Source organism: Eptesicus fuscus, chromosome 8 (assembly GCF_027574615.1).
Source record: "Eptesicus fuscus isolate TK198812 chromosome 8, DD_ASM_mEF_20220401, whole genome shotgun sequence".
Lineage (NCBI taxonomy): Eukaryota > Metazoa > Chordata > Mammalia > Chiroptera > Vespertilionidae > Eptesicus > Eptesicus fuscus.
The window spans coordinates 29,621,709-29,639,841 of record NC_072480.1 but is presented as its reverse complement, the minus strand read 5'-3'; the positions used below and the strand labels follow the sequence as shown (position 1 = coordinate 29,639,841).

General features: G+C 38.1%; 1 protein-coding gene across 1 annotated transcript in view; it reads left to right on the top strand.

Moving 5' to 3' along the window:
• The window catches only part of DIAPH3 (diaphanous related formin 3), a 564,474-nt gene that overhangs the window by 174,497 nt on the left and 371,844 nt on the right, over window positions 1-18,133 (top strand). Inside the window, exons 10-11 of the mRNA XM_054719838.1 lie at window positions 17,125-17,231; window positions 17,508-17,626. Coding sequence (XP_054575813.1) covers window positions 17,125-17,231; window positions 17,508-17,626 — 226 coding nt within the window. The remainder of the gene's footprint in view (window positions 1-17,124; window positions 17,232-17,507; window positions 17,627-18,133) is intronic.

Here is an 18,133-nt window from a genome sequence, read left to right as displayed (position 1 = left end):
ATAAAAGAGTACTATGCAGATTGATCATCATTGCAACACACAATATAGCTGCCCCATATTGGTCAAAGATCCTGCCCCCATGTGGACACAAGATGGCCACCACAAGATGGCCAGCAGGAGAGGGCAGTTGGGAGGCACCCGGCCTGCAAGGGAGGGCAGTTGAGAGGGACCAAGCCTGCAAGGGAGGGCAGTTGGAGGTGATCAACCCTGCAGGAGAGGGCAGTTAGGGGTGACCAGGCCAGCAGAGGAGGGAAGTTGGGGGCAAACAGGCTGGCAGCAGAGTGGTTAGGGGGTGATAGGCTGGCAGGCAGAAGCGGTTAGGGGCAATCAGGAAGGCAGGTAGGCAAGCAGTTGGAAGCCAGCAGTCCTGGATTGTGAGAGGGTTGTCTGACTGCCCGTTTAGGCCCGATCCCACCGTGCATGGAGCGGGGTTGTCCCTCAGCCCAGCCTGTACCCTTTCCAATATGGGACCCCTTGAGGGATGCCCGACTCGTTTGGCAGTCGGACATCCCTCAAGGGGTCCCATATTGGAGAGGGTACAGGCTGGGCTGAGGGACAACCCCGCTCCATGCACGAATTTCGTGCACCGGGCCTCTAGTTGTATTATAATACAAGATGTTACCAAGACTTGAAGAAATTCAAAATAAATATGTCTAAAGACTTGATATGGTTTTGAAGTGACTTCTTTTTTTAAATAGTCTTATTAAGATGAAATTCACATTATATAATTTACCTACTTTGAAGTATACCGTTTAGTGTTTTTATGTTTATTCGAAGAGTTGTGAAATCTTCATCCCAATTTTAGGCCATTTTCATCATCCCCAAAAGAAACTCCTCATCCCTTACCCCTCATCCTGCATTACTCCTGTTCTCCCAACCATTAATCTACTATCTCTATAGATTTTCATATTCTGGACATGTGGTATAAATGAAATCATACAATTTCTGGTCCTTTGTTACTGGCTTCATGTTCTTAATATGTATCAGAATTTCATTTTTTTACTGCAAATAACATTCTATTGTGTGGATGTGTACTGCATTTTGTTTTTCATTTGGCACTTGGTGGACATTTGGGTTGTTTCTACTTTTTAGCTATTATGAAAAATGCAGCTGTGGATATGTGTGGAGAAAATTTCTTTTTAATTAATTTCTTTATTGATTAAGGTATCATATATTTGTCCTCATCCCCCCCATTCCCATCCCACACTCCTCCCCATGCATGCCCCCACCCCCCTGTTGTCCTTCACCACTGGTTAGGCTCATATGCATGCACACAAGTCGAAAATTTCTTTTTAATGACTGCTTATTTGCCATATTTACTGTAAGGGGATAAGGGTGGAGGAGAGTATGACTAGTTGTAATTATATTTTCTTTTATGGTTAGTGTTCTTATTGTTTTGATGCCTTGTAAACATTAAAATAAATTTCTTGATATTGTTCTTAAAGCTTAATTTTCATTGAGAAATGAAAGGTCATTGTAGCATCACTTAAATTAATTTCTTTCTCAAATTTTGGATAAGTTCAGGTTAAATTTGCATGCTCGATTAAGAATATAGACAGTGGAAAACAATAGTTATTTCTTTTAAAAATATATATATTGTATTGATTTTTTACAGAGAGGAAGGGAGAGGGATAGAGAATTAGAAACATCAATGAAAGAGAAACATCGATCAGCTGCCTCCTGCACACTCCCTACTGGGTATGTGCCCGTAAACAAAGTACATGCCCTTGACCAGGAATCGAACCTGGGACCCTTGAGTCTGCAGGCCGATGCTCTGTCCACTGAGCCAAACTGTTCAGGGCAATAGTTATTTCTTATCATTTTGTTGTGGTGTTTTACTCTCTCATTGAGGTTTCTCATTATTATGAAGCCTAATGTGTGGAATAGCTAGGAGGTGGCACGCTTAAGTTAAAAGAGGTCCCATTTTCTAGGTAGCTAATTTGGGGGTGTGTGAGGAGTTAGTAGATTCTGTTTTCTAGGAATGCTGATTGTGCTCTATTATGTTTAAAATGATGAAGCAGCCCTTTAGTAATACCTAAAAATAATTTCCTTTTTAGTATTTCTAAATTTTCTGCAATATAAAGTATATTTTAAAATTAGCTTGGTTATCAGTTTTCCCATAAAGCTATTTTTCTAAATACCCATTTTACTTTATTAGGTCTATAATTTGCATTTAATAAAATGTACTAGTTTGAATGATATTAGCAGTTCACCAAATTAAAATGAAAAGTTGTTTGTCACTGAATGAAATAGAATCCAATTGTTTGCTTTTAAATTGGGGGAAATGGGTGGTAGTAAAAGAAAAAAAAATCATTCTTTTCTTGTAAAGTATATTTATAACAAAGTACTTTTTAAAGAAGGACTGTTAGTTTTTCTTGAGTCTGATAATAATGAAGACAATTTGACTGTTATGATTCTGATAGAATGAACATACTTCTACTGCCCTGCAGTGGTCCCCGCTCCCCCCCAAATAGTTAATACAAAAATGAAAAACTGAGTAACAGAAGTAATTTAAAATTATTTTCAGGCTTTAGAGTGTCTCACTATCAGGAAAGACATACAAATGCAAATATTAGAGTTAAAATAAATGTACATTATTCTTTTTTCAAGTGTATCAAATGAGGTTTTCAGCTTTAAGCAACATAATATACTCTAGGTGATGCAAGCAGGAGGTGGTACTGGGCACCTTACAGAATTTCTGGCAGGCTATGGGAACCATGTGTGGGTAGTATAAAATCAGAGTAATGCCAGACCACACCTAGGGATGTTCAAATGGAAACATCACTCGCAACATTTCTACTCTGGTTAGCACCCGAGACACTAGGACAGACAGTGGAGCACAAGCCTTCCTTCACAGGGTCCTGTCTCCATACATGTCATTTCCCTCTCATGTTGGCCAGGTCTTTTTTAATAGAAAAGGGTTGGAATAAGTGTAGGTGAACCAGTCTTTAGTTTCTGCTATACTTTTATTTTATCTGTTATTTTCATTTCTCTTGTCTCTTCTCTTTTTAGAGCCATACTTCGCTAGGGTATCAGAGGTGTTATCTAGGTTTTGAAGTTTATTGGAACCTTTGCTGTTGTCTCAAGGCTGGTTGAATTGCAGTAGATTTTTGTCAAGAAATGAACCAAGTGTGGGAATTGTAGAGTTTTTTAAGTGGGTGTTAGGCTTTCCTTCTGTGTCTATGTCATCAGGCCACATAGACAGTCTGCTGCACCTTCCCTTTCCTATGGTTTCTTCCTGATCTAGTTGCCCTGAACAAGTAGCTGGGCAGTGTCAAGAACATGAATGGTCTGCAATTTTATTAGTATACCACTTGTAAACTAACAAGTTAGTCTACCACAGTTTTATAGATGTTGTTGGAAGACAGACACAAAAAAGGATTTTATTATCATAGCAGTAGCATTAGCTTGAGTATGAGCTTTACATCAGCCCGTTTCTGAGAAAAGCCATGAGTTTAGGGAATACAATTCTAATATCATGGGCAGCAGTCACTCTAATTTATAGAGGCTGCGATGAAATCTGTTTAGTTTGTCTCCTAAAGTATTAATTAAAGTGCTGGTCAGCAGGAATCCAAGCAGCACATTGAGGCCGACATGCAATATTGACCTCAGCAAGCCTTCCAGGTCCCAGATCCTGTCAGCTGAACAAATTCTGTAGTCCATCCAGCTCTGCTTTAGAACACCAGGAGGCTTTCTTCTTAATTTTTCCTATTGATCTTTCCACTTGGCCTGAGATATTAATTCAGGTACAGAATGATGTATCACTGATTGCATGGACTTCCCCTTGTTCAATCAAGAGGAAGTCTATGGCAGTTATTTTATCTATAACAATCTGGCCGGTGAGTTAATGCTGATCTGAGTGCCTTCCAGGGCTGCTGTGGTGTCATTGATCATCTCAGCTAAAATCAGGGACATTTTTTTTTTTTTTTTAAATCCTCACCCAAGGATATTTTTCCCATTGATTTTCAGACATAGTGGAAGGGAAGGAGGAGGATGTTGAGGTGGGGGAGAGAGAGAAACATTGACATGAGAGAGACACAGCGAATGGTTGCCTTCTGTGGGCCCCAACAGAGGCCGGGATCGAACCCAAGACCTCTCGGTCTAACCACTGAGCAAACCAACTAGGGCCAAGGACACATTTCTTGCCACCTTTTCTAATGGTGGTGACTCATGAATAATGCCGTAGTGATCAGTTTTCTCTCCAGGAGGCTTCCCAGAGTAGTCAAGGACAGCCTCAATTAGGAGAGGTCTTTATAGTTGCCAGAGGGCTACCTGGTATACTTGTAGTGTTTCCTTAAACACTTGAGCATCTCTTAGTGCAAGTCACAGTATTTTTGGAGAAAGAGGCAAGTTAATGTCTTATTCCCTATATGGTGTACATAGTGTTTCTGGAAGGAAAATGTTGTCTATAGTTGTTGGGGGTCCCCCCCGAATTGGGACCTTTATAAGTTGGGGAGCTATGGGTGACAGTACTTTCAATATGGCCTACCAGCTGGCTGATAAACTTTAGGATTCTCAGATTTAGAAATAACGGAGTCCAGTTTTTAGCTTTGGAGGGTCTGTCTGAAGATGGCAGATTGTGCTATAGGAGAGGATTTAAAAATATATATATATATATTTATTTATTGATTTCAGAGAGAGGATAGAGAAATAGAAACATCAATGATGCAAGAGAATCATTGATTGGCTGCCTCCTGCATGCCCACTACTGGGGATTGAGTCTGCAACCCGGGTATATGCCCTGGCTGGGACTCCAACTGTGACCTTCTGGTTTATAGGGTCAGTACTCAGTCACTGAGCCGTACCAGCCAGGCCTAGGAGAGGATTTTTGAGTTTTGAGAACCCACATCTTTTACAATGGGGTAAGTATGCCTGCCCTTTGCTCCAACGAGACATCGTGTTTGTTTATTTATTTATTTATTTATTTTTAAAATATATTTTATTGATTTTTTTACAGAGAGGAAGTGAGAGGGATAGACAGTCAGAAACATCGATGAGAGAGAAACATCGATCAGCTGCCTCCTGCACACTCCCTATCAGGGATATGCCCGCAACCGAGGCACATGTCCTTGACCAGAATCGAACCTGGGACCCTTCAGTTCGCAGGCTGACACTCTATCCACTGAGCCAAACCAGTTAGGGCGACATCGTGTTTATTATACTAGACAGAAAGCATGAGTGCCCTCTGCTCTGGGGAGAAGACATGCCTCTATGTTCCAAGGTTACTGGCTATACAAACATCCTTAAAAAGTTCATCCAGAAGAAAGATTATCAATGCCTCTACTTAGAATACATGCAGAAGTGTAAGAGACCCCTGGAGAATTGTCTTAGAGCAGGAGTGGACCACTAAACCTCCTCTGGTCACCTTCTTGACTTCTCTTTCAAGCTGTTGCTCCTGGTGCTTCAATACACTCATTGTACCTTGAGGTAGATGGAATGAAATGAAACTTCATTAATTTTGGTTGATGTAATGCTATGTAGTATTTTCTCTACATTAATTACTAACTAAAGGGAAAATATGTTTTGTAAAGCTTCTTAATCAGAGGCGAGATGAATTAGTTATGTCAGAGAACAAACATGAATAAGGGAAGAGATGGAGAATTTGTTTTAGAGGGCAAACTTGTCTTGATGCTTTGTGAACCTGTAGCAACTTTAGTTTCTGAGCTTGCTCACTTAAATTATACTTAAATTCTTTTATTGAATTGGTCCCAGGTTTCCCAAAATCGATTTATTGTAGTACTTTTAGATACTGATAGCTAGCTGGATATATGTTGTTCTTCTGTGGATCACTTATTTTTACTATTTTACCTAGTAAAAATAACTCAAGTCTCATATATTTTTTTAACCCACTGTTAAAATACATAGCTTTTGTTCCTTTTAAAAAATGTGGTAAAATATAACTAATGTAAAATTTGCCATTTTAATCGTTTTTAAGGGTATGGTTAAGTGGAATTAACTACAGTCATATCTTTGTGCAACCAGTATATCATTAGGCTTCTTAAGATCTAGTTATAATGTTGTTGAAACAGTGGGCAGTTATATCCTTGTATAATTCAGTGGAGAGGAGTAGTTGGTATGTCCTTCTAGGATTCCTGTGGTAGGTATTTCTGTATCTTACAATATTCAGGTGGACAAAGGTAGGTTTACAGTTGTAATACAAATAAGTAATATAATAATAAATACAAGAATAAAAGTGTTTTGTGTACTCACAACTGTAAACTACATTTTCTCACTCTATATTTTCCAAAGAAACAAAAGTCCAAATTATAATCCAAGCATTTGGTGTCTCTGAAACTCTTACTAGAGGAAAATTGTGTTCCAAACACATTCAGGTATCTGACATACACATGATCTTGACAGATATTTCATGGTTACAAATTAACAGTGTAGAGGGTTCTTACATTTAGAGAAAAATAAGAAAATGTGAAAGTGTTCTGTTAAATATAAAGTTTTATTCATAATACTTATAAATCAGACTAGAGGCCTGGTGCACAGATTTGTGCACCGGTGGGGGGGTCTCTCGGCCTGGCCTGTGGGGATTGGGTCGAAACTGGCTCTCTGACATCCCCCGAGGGGTCCCGGATTTTGAGAAGTTGTAGGCCAGGCTGAGGGACCCCACCGGTGCACGATTGGGGCCGGGTAGGGACTGCGGGAGGGCTCTAGGGCGTGTCTGGTCCGTCTTACCCAGTCCCGATCAGTCGGACCCCAGCAGCAAGCTAACCTACCAGTCAGAGCGTCTGCCCCTTGGTGGTCAGTGCGTGTCATAGCAACTGGTTGAATGAACAGTCAGATACTTAGCATATTAGGCTTTTATTATATAGGATAATTTGAAAATGATACTGTTGCTGAATCTTGCTTTTTGGAACAAGGCTGTGTTAATTTGGGTACTCTGAGAGAATGAGATGTGATGTCCAAGGGAACAGGGGAAGTGCCTATGAGAGAACCTGGAGAGGGAGTTGGGGGAGGCTGGGAGACGTTAGATCCAGTGCAGATCTGACCCCTGGTGAAGGGAGCATGAAGGAAGGGAGTAAGATTGGGTGGAAGGTCTTAGCCTGACATGCAATTCTAGAAGAACTGGGCAAGGTAGTTATGGAATCCTGGAGCCAAAGTCCTGCATATCCCAGGATGACACCTGTTTATTATTCTTGGCTGTGCTCAGACATTGGTGGGAACAGCCTCTCGGAAGCGTGGCTTCAGCTCAAATATTGTGATGGATTTCAGAGGGCAACAGCTGGGCTGTTGGTTGACTATTTATTTATTTATTATTTTTATTGAATTTATGGCAGTGACATTGGTGAATAAAAATTTTAGGTATACAATTCTATAATACATCATCTATATATTGTATTGTGTTTACCAAGTCAAGTCTTTTTCCATCACCATTTATCCCTCCTTTTCTACCTCTCCACCATGCTTCCTTTCCCTTTGGTAATCACCATACTGTTGTCTGTATCTATGAGGTTTTGGTTTTTTTTGCTTGCTTGTTTTTCTTAATCTGTTTACTTCATTTATGTTTCCTCTGGTCAAAGATTGAGAATTGTTTTGTCATGGCTGTCACAAAGGCAATGAAAAATTTTCTTAATTGAAGAAAAAAAATGCCTCTTCAATATCAGTGTATTAAATTGCATTCAACTATTTTTCACATCTCAGAAAGTTGGGAAAAATCTGTATTTTTTAATTTAAAAAATTTAGATTTTTCCCTATTTTATAAGTGGTTTAGCTTCATTTAAAATATTAAAACAGAGTATTAAAATCACCCTTAATTGAGTTAAAAACCAGTATACATTGAAATTTATCATTGGGCAATAATAAAACAAATATGACATTGCATAGTTCTATTGAAATCAATCATAGGTTAAAATGTCTTGTGGATTTAGCCAAGTTTATTTGCTCCTGTTTGTTTTTGTTTGCCTTGGACTTTAAATGCTCAAAATGCACCCAAGTTTAGTTTTGCCTCAGAGATCAAATAAAGCCATTCTTATAATGAACTAGAGGCCCGGTACACGAAGATTTGTGCAAGAATGGGCCTTCCTTCCCCTGGCTGCCGGCACCACCTTCGCTCCAGCCTGGAGCCGCCTTTCTGCCTTCCCACGCTGCCCAGAGGCCCGGAGCTGCTGGGGTGGTGCGGACCGCCTGCTTTTTCGCCATGGTGACGATGCAAGCGTCCCAACCCAACCCCGGCACCTGCATATGCAAATTAACCAGCCACCTTTGTTGGGTTAATTTGCATACTCACTCCTGATTGGCTGGTGGGCATCGCGAAGGTACCATCAATTTGCATGTTTCTCATTTATTAGTGTAGATTGTCATATTTTTATTTACTAGTTCTTTTTAAGTATCTCCCATCCCCCCACCAAAAAATCATTGCTAGCTTAAGTTATTTTCAATTTCAAATAAATTGTTTTCACATTTAATGATAGATGAAATGGAGAATATGGAGTATGGTAGAGACTTTATTTTTAGTGCCATTGTTGGGGTGCTCCAGAAGGATCAAGAGACCAATTTAATTCTTCTCTGATTTGATTACTACTTTTATTAATAGTCAAATTCATTCAGATTAATTAGTAGGATTAATATATCAGTATGACTCAAACACCAAACATATTAAACTGGTAAATAATATGCCATTAAGCTAATAGACATTAAAGAAATCTATAATAATACAAGTGTAATATGCAAATCGACTGAATGGCCGAACAGTGGAACGACCATCCAGACGACCATGCTATGACACTCACTGGCGCCAGGCCAGCCAAGGCGAGTGAGATGCAATTGGTTGGGGGCCCTGCCATTACCCCATGATTGCCCCAAAGAGGGAGGTCCAGGTTACCTGGCCAGTGGTGCTGCTGCAGGTGGGCAGGGCCTCCCTCTGTGGGGCAATCGATTGCAGGCCTCCCAGACTGCGAGAGGGCACAGGTGGGGCTAAGGAATGGCCTCCCCCCTCCACTCCCCAGTGCATGAATTTTGTGCATTGGACCTCTAGTAGTTAAATAATATTCTAATATGAGCTCATTGTCGTATGAAGCACACCTAAGTATAAACCAGTGGTTAACATTTTGTCTAGAATTTCCTGCCAAATTTGAGTCTGCATAATTCATTTTTTCACTTAGATGACAGTAATCCATAAGAAAGATAAATTCAACTTACACCATAAAAGTAAGTGCTAAGTTTCATAATTAAGCAACTATTCAGTTAATTATGCAGTGACTATTGCACACTGGGTTATACTAGATATTAGAACAATGAAGTTGAATGAAATATATTCCTGCCCTTAAGAAGCTTATACTCAACCATTTAAAGCCAGCTAATGTTTCCTATAAAAATGGGCAGTTTCAACAAAATTTATGGGAGGAAATAGAGGAAATTAATGATGTCTCAGGAGGAGTATCTGAGAAAAATATTTAAAAATCCAAGTTTGTTTTTCAGTATTCCTGTCATGTAATTTATAGCCTCTTGAATCCTGCAGGTTTTGTTTTCTGAATCTATGGGATATAGGCAGTCCTCTGGTTACGTCAGGCTCAACTTATGTCGTTTCGTGGTTATGTCGCCATCTCCCATTTATTTATAAAAAAAAAAAGTTCTGTCATTTCGACGTATGTACATATGTGCTTATTTTTTTATTATTTATTTACTACAACTAAAGGTCAGGAATTGTTATCTTTGCTTAAAATTTTTTTTTTACTGTTTCACTTCATTATTGCTGTGTATGTGCTCCATGTGAGTGACGTAGGTGCTTATGTAGGTGGGTTCCCACTTACAGTGAAAAATCGCGTTAAGTCGCCCCGTAGGAATGGATCTCTGACATAACTGAGGACCTACTGACCTACTGTATATGCAGTTACCACCAGCTCTGACTTGGTCTCTTACTATATCATTACAACACATTTAATTGGAAGTATAAATAAAATTATACTACTGTATCTGCTTGAAACCTGGAAAATGACCACCAGGTCCAGCTGCCTGCTGTCAAGAAAGCCAAACTGGTGAGACAGGTCTGGTTGAATAGGAAAGGAGGTTTATTCAGGTGTTGACAACCTGAGAAGATGGGCAGGTTTATGCCTTCAAAACCATCTTAGCATCTCAGTGTAGGCAAAGATTTTTTTTTTTTAGGATATATTTTATTGATTTCAGAGAGGAAGGGAGAGGGAAAATTAGAAACATCAGTGATGAGAGAGAGAATCATTGATTGGGTGCCTCCTGCATGCCCCCTCCTGGGGATCGAGCCTGCAATAGGGGTATGTGACCCGACCAGGAATAGAACCTTGATCTCCTGGTTCGTAGGTCGATGCTCAACCGGCCAGGCCAAGCAGTGGTTTTTATAAGGAGGGAGAGGGAAAACAGAACAATGAAATCAGAGAGTGGGGCTGTGGTGGGCAAGCAGTGTTCTTGCTTGTTCCGATATGGATCTTAATGTCCACATTCTGAAACTGCAGTTGGGTGATCTGCTTCAATCGAAGCTGTGGTCAGGGCCATTGCTTGTAGAAGCAGGAACAGGAACTCCTGATGCCTGCAATATGCTTGTATGGAAACTGTCAGTATGTGAGTTCTTTTTATCAGTTGGTTAGTACATTTTATTCTAAATCCATTTCATGGTCAGAGTAGTTTAAAACTTATTCCCTGTTACATGCTGATGTACTTTACTATTTTTGTGTTTGTCTACATTATATAGTCTGTTTAGTTTTTATTCTGAATTAATGTATGTGAATTTCAATTTTTTAGATTTTCTTTATTTGCACTGGAGGTAAAATATTTCTCTGTAAGCATCATTTATCCATTTTAACTTGATAAATGTGAAATTTGATTGTATGGAGAAAGACGGATGATTTCGGCTATGGGGTAGGAAAGATGAATAGCAGTCTAAGCGGTATCTTTCATGCTCAGATAATAAATATTATTCACAGATTCTGATAGAATTTTTAAGTAATTTACTGGTACTTGTTTCCAGTCTGGATTTAGCTTCTGCACCTGTTTTTAATGTAGTAGAGCCATCATTTTACTTATAAAATCATCTATTTAGATGTTGGATGAACAAGTTGACCAAAGAGTAAGTTTTCTAAAGAATACTTGGTTTGCTGTTTGTTAGGTATAATCTCTGTTCCTTTAGCACAGTCCTGGAGAAAGCATCTGTCCTGGCAGCCTGTGAAAAAATTGGGCAGGAATTGTGGCTGGTGCTCAAGCATCACACCTGTTGGTGTATCTTGAATTTTGTGCTTAAACTTGTTTGTCCAAAAGGGCCAGAAAACAAATGTTAAAAATGTATAAAGTGTTTTGTTTTTCTCATCTTTGTGTTGAACATGGTGATAACAGTTAATTGTGTACTGGAGGAAATTTGGACGATATGTATTCACATACAAAGAAACCTTACTTTCAAGGGCAGAAAACTTCACTGATTAAACGATATAGATTCTGGCTGTTTTGCTGTTAACCTTTTTCTACTTGTAATGATTTTCCTTTGATCATTTGCTGTGTTCTTAAGGTTGCCTTTGAACAGCTCTATTCTTCATATTGAATATCTGAGATTTCTGTTTATCTACTTTATTGTCTCCTGGTCTTTGCCTTCGAGTTACAGCATTGCTGACATTTGTCCCACTCTTTGTAATTACCGTTTTGGCTGCTCATTTTACTGAACGTTGGCACTGTAGACTTTGTCGGTCTCAGTCCTTGTGCATCTTCAGTCTGCTGCTGCCCTTGAGGAAATCCTCACCTATCCTAAATCCAGCTAAAAGTTAGTTTGAAAATAACTAGTCTCATGTAAGGTTTCTTTTTGATAACTGGGACAAGAGTAACAAAATGAATTTAAAGTATTAGTTTTTCAAATGATTAAAATTGAGTCTGTGATCTAACACCTAAAGAGATGTGTTTTATGTAGATTTGCTTAAACCAAAGTTTAAGGAGCAGTATTTCTGAAGCAGACAGATGCATTTGGAACATGGAGAATATTCTGAGCCAGTTTTAACTGTGTGCTTTTGTTTACTGGTTGCATGAGGTACATGTGAGAAGGCAAGTGTTTTGCACTTGGGGCAGCTACTATCTCCTTTGTAGAACTGTTCTTTTCCAATCACTTGTTTGGCAAATGCAGTGGTAATTGATTAGTCATCTTGTTTGACCTGTTAGAACATTTGACTCAGTTGATCACTCTCCCTGTTGAGATAATTTCCTCCCATACTTTCAGAATGCCACTTATGTGGACAATCTCCTTTTCTTCTACTTCAGTGCTGGCTTTTTACTTTATTTCCTCAACCTACAAATTGAAACCTACAGCTGAAATGCCCCTATCAGTTCCTCTATGTCATTTTTTTCTATCTCTCTACTACCCCCTAGATCAGTGGTCACCAACTGGTGGTCCATGAGGTCCAAAAAGTTGGCAACCGCTGGTTTAAGGAAACTTTTGGAGCAGCTGTCACCAACTGGTGGTCTGCGGACCACTGGTGGTCAGGTGAGGTCCAAAAGGTTGGCAACCGCTGACCTAGATGATCCATCTAAAATCTTGGTGTTTACGTACTTTTGCTATGATGATCTCTTTCTTGAACTAGAGTTTCCTGTGACCAATTTTCTTCTCCACTCTTTTATTTTTATTTTTTATTTTTTAATTTCTTTATTGATTAAGGTATCACATATTTGTCCTCATGCCCCCATTCCCATCCTACACCCCTCCCCACACATGCCCCCACCCCCCTGTTGTCCCCAACCGCTGGTTATGCGCATATGCTTGCTCTTCACTCTTTTTGACAAAGATCACAAATAGATATTTCCAATTTAATATCTCCAGAAATGAACTCCTGATCTATCTTCCCAAGCCGATTTCTCCCATGTTCTTTCCCTTCTTGATAAATAACAGTTACATTCTTTGAATTACTTAGGCACAAAAACTTGGAGTCAAATCTTGACTCCTCTCTGTCTCTTACAGAGATTTCTATGTGTGTGTGTGTGTTTTTTTTTTAAAAATAGCTGTATCCCTAGCATAAAGAACAGTTTTTGATACATAGTAGGCACCATAAATAGGCTTTGAAGGAATGAAATGCATGAGCTAATAAAACAGAAAGTGAACTGTAATCTGATGTCCAAAGATAGAATCTTTAGTTAATCTTAAGGATGACAGAAACTCTTTGTTTTCTTACTCTGCTCAGTTCCAGAACTGCTACTGAAGCAATTAGTATGGCATAATGCAAATTAATGGAGATCATATGCTATGTTTTTGGAACATCAGGCAGAGTATGGTGATTAATTCTTTATCACGAACATCTCACTTATTATTTCCTTGCACGTCTGTTAATATCCTCAGGTGACACAGGGTAGGTACTCAATAACTAATTTTTGTTAATTTCAGTTGTATAATTTAAAAAGTGGGATTTATTTTATTCTTGTCTAAAACTTGTTACTCTCCTTGCATTTATATCTCTGTGAAAACCACCTCCTAGCCACTTGAACAACAAAGGTGGCAGGCCTCTTGTAAATTCTTTTCCTCTTCCTCATCCCCTTATCAATCCAGCCATCACACTGAATCTGTTTTTCTTCTTTATATTTCAAATGTTCAAGCCCTCCCTTAGCTGTCTATCAAAGTTACTTCTGCAATAGCTTCTTAACTTGTATCTATTGCATCTATTATTGACTCTTTGCATAAAATCCTTTATGATTTCTACTATTTTTCATTGCATCTGAATTTTCTGACTTGGCACACAAGGTGGTGCCTCATCTGACCTATCTCTTGGTCTAGCCTTATCTCCATGACTTCCCCTGCTCACCTCTTTCCCACCCTACAAACTACTTAGGAAATCTGAATTTCTTGTAATTCAACAAAAGAGCCCATGTCATTGAACATGTTAATTCCTCTTCTGGCAACATCTTAATCCTCTTCTTCATCAGGCTGTCTTCCTGTTAAACCTTAGGAGTCTGTGCCTTTACTAAGCTATCCTTGTTTTTATGTATTTTTATATATTTTACGTATTCCCATTATATAAAGACATATCTCTCATAATATGTAGTATATTTTTAATCACAGTACCTATTTACTTACATTTGGGCAGGAAACATGTCTTGTTTACTTTATAGTTCATGAAACTTCTTCAGTGTCTCTTGGAATTGATTTGGCACCTAGTGCTATTGTGAAATGATGTGATACAACAATATATATGTTAAAAGAAGGAACTCTTGTACCTAAGTAGATACTTTTCGAAAGAGGACATAAGAAAGGCCAAGAGACATATGAAAACATGCTCAAAGTCACTAATCATCTGAGAGATGCAAATCGAAATGACAATGCGGTACCATCACACCTGTTCAGAATGGCTATCATCAACAAATCAACAAACGACAAGTGCTGGTGAGGATGCAGAGAAAAAGGAACCCTCGTGCACTGCTGGTGGGAATGCAGACTGGTGCAGCCACTGTGGAGAACAGTATGGAGTTTCCTCAAAAATTAAAAGTGGAACTTCCATTTGACCCAGTGATCCCACTTCTAGGAATATATCTCAAGAAACTAGAAACACCAGTCAGAAAGGATATATGCACCCCTATGTTTATAGCAGCACAATTTACAATAGCTAAGATTTGGAAACAGCCTAAGTGCCCATCAGTAGATGAGTGGATTAAAAAACAGTTGTACATCTACACAATGGAATACTAGGCTGCTGTAAAAAGGAAGGAACTCCTACCCATTTGCAACAGCATGGATGGACCTGGAGAGCATTATGCTAAGTGAAATAAGCCAGTCAGAGAAAGATAAATATCACATGATCTCACTCATTTGTGGAATATAATGAACAACATAAACCGATGAACAAAAACAAGATCTGGAGATAGAGAAGCATCGATCAGACCATCAAGCCTCAGAGGGAAGGTAGGGGAGGGTGGTGTTAAGGGGAGAGATCAATCAAAGGACTTGTATGCATGCATATAAGCATAACCCATGGACATAGACAACAGGGGGGTGATGGCATGAGCATGGGGGTGGGGGCAATCGGGGGATAAGGACACATGTAATACCTTAATAAAGAAAAAAGAAAAAGAAAAAGAAGGAACTCCTTAGTCTTTAGCTTGATTATAGAATTTCTTATATCTATAAGGAAATAATATATTTTGTTTATATATTTATAGACATGTTTGCATAATTCTTATAAATAATATAGTTAATCAAAGTGGTTGTAGGTCATGATGGCAAATTTTTTGAATTGAGAAAAGGGAATTTTATAGAACTGAAATCATTTCAATTTAAATCAATTTCCTATTTTTCCTTTTATGGTGAATTGCCTTTTAGAATGTTTTCTAGAAGTACTTTCTATTATCTTTTTCTCTTCTTTCTCCTAAATTTCATGCTATTATTTCTCTACACATATTTAATTTCCACTTAGGTGATATTTGCTGCTAATTTTTGTTATTTATTTTTGTGGCTTGGTTTGAGTGGCCATTAATTTTCATCTTTTCCAGAAACTTGTTGACTAACACTGATTTAATTTCTTTGAATGTACAGAAACATTATTTATATGCTCTTTGTGATCTTTTGAATTTATACAGTATTGCCAAGAAAAACATTGTGGGTACCAGGTAATGACTGTCAAGGAAGTGGAAAGAAAGCATTTTAAAGTTGACCTTTTCACATGAACTGGTTACAGTTCAGTGACCATCTACTAGAAAGATTGACTCTTTTTAAAGTTTTTTATTTTAAAAAAAATATATTTTCCTTTTTTTACTCTCTTCTGGCACATTATCCACCACTACATTAAACAGTCTTAAGTTTTGACAGTAGAAGGATACTGGTCAGATTTTAACAGTTAGATATAAAATACGACAATTACTATATATTTCAACCAGCAGGGACTGAGACCCCCCATTGGTGTCTTAATCTAAAAATGGCATTTTAAATTCATATAAACCTTGCCTTAAGGGATAGAGAAAGGACAATTTAGGGAACAGCATGAGGTTAAACATTGATCAGTAGGCCTGTCATTCTTGCTAGACTTTGGTAGAATGTAGACTAAGAAAAAATAACTGCAAAGCATACTTTTGCTTCTCTAGAAAAGATCTCTCTTACTTCCATTATATGGATTTTAGATGATGAACTATATATTTCAGGCCAGGTTTTAAAAAAATGGAGAGGTTGAAAGTTGGAGTGTTAAACATGCAGTGAAATTTTATTTTTTATCATTTAAGTATACACTAAAGAATAATATTAGTTATATTATTTCTTTATGCTTTTGTTCTAACATTAATTTTGAATTTTTGACAAAGGATAAGAACCATTGCCTGGTAAATTTTAGTAATTAATTTTAGTAATTAATTGTGTAACCATTTTAGTAATTAATTGTGTGGTGTTCCTAATATATTTTTGATTGTAACAACCCTATCAACCAGATTCAGGACACTTACTGACTTTGAAGTCTTTGGGACTTAGGATCTCCCTTGATGATGGAAAACTATCTTACTATCCTATTTTATGTGTTAGCCATTTATTTGAGATTTATAGTTTTTCAACTAGGATGTGTTCAGTTTGTGTTATATGTGTATGAAGTGACATTTTTGGACAAGACATTAGCTTTGGTTAGAGTAAAGTTTTCTATGGAATAGTGCCAATGCTTAATGTTTCCCCACCTCTGCTCTCCCACAAGGACCTCTTACTACCTGAAAAACAAGAAACTACACTGAAACTATAATTCTTATATAATTTACTAGAGGCCTGGTGCAGGAAATTCGTACTCTTTTTGGTGTACAATTCTATCCTGCGCCCTCTTGCAGTCCCGGAGCCCTTAGGGGACGTCCGACTGATGGCTTAGGCCTGCTCCCCCGGGACATCCTTAGTGCTGCTGTGCAGGTGGGAGAGGCTCCCAACACCGCCACTGCGCTCGCCAGCCCTGCTCCCAGCTCCTGCGTTGAGCGACTGCCCCTTGGTGGTCAGTGCACGTCATAGAGACTGGTTGTTCCACCATTTGGTTGATTTGCATATTAGCCTTCTATTATATAGGATAATTGACTAAAGTATTTTACGTAAGCATTATTGCTTTAATAGATTCTCCTGTGAAAGAACATATTTGATAATATTTGAAACAAAACCTTGATGTTTTGGTTCTGTTACTCTTTTTTTAAATGTTGGAATACAAGTCTAACTATGGCTGTATAATATATTGCAGGTAGCATGTATGCAGCTCATCAATGCCCTTATTACATCTCCTGATGATCTGGACTTCCGGCTTCACATCAGAAATGAATTTATGCGTTGTGGATTGAAAGAAATATTGCCAGTAAGTGCTCTGCAGTCTCCTTATTAATATTTAAATTAGAGGAGTACTTGAGTAGGGGGAAATGTAGGTAAATTACCTTCAAGAATAATTTATTTGTGGGGGAAAAAAGGCTTGAATGTTAAAATTTATTTTTTAAAGCTAGATGATAAGATTTTTGAGTACACTTTAAATGTTTGAATGTTATAAATCAAATTGAGTGGTTATTGTTTATGTTTTTATTTAATTTTTTGCATTATGGATGAAAAGTTTATCATAGTTTCTATTTGATATCTCTAGAATTTAAAATGCATTAAGAATGATGGCCTGGATATACAACTTAAAGTTTTTGATGAGCATAAGGAAGAAGACTTGATTGAATTCTCTCATCGTCTGCAAGATATTAAAGCTGAATTTGAATATCCTTTTGTTCTAAAATCTACTCAGATATGTAAAATTACTACTAAACCCTAACAAACCAACCTTTATCCCATAAAATAGTAAACTTCTAAATAAACAATATAAATTCAAGCCTTTGTGAATGAGGATAATTATATAAACTTTTATATTTTACTTAATGTGTGATTTTTTTATGAGTACACACAAGTAATTGGATGTTACAATATACAAGTGACTTCTGTTAGACTAGTGTCTTAGGTTTTTGTGTGAAATCTGTTGGTTCTTCTTTTTATGTTTGGTACCTCCCCTCCTCTGATGCTTCCAGCAATAGGAATTAGGGGATCATAGCCTGCTGGTTAGCTCTTGCCCTACATCCTGGGTATATACTCATATGGGCCCTTGTGAACTCTGTGGATCTGCACATGTTTTGTTGTCTCAGAGATCTGCCAGGTTCCTGTCCTTCACTGGGGCTTCTCCCAGACCCAATACTGTAATCACAGCCAGCTGCCTGTTGTACTGTCTTCCAG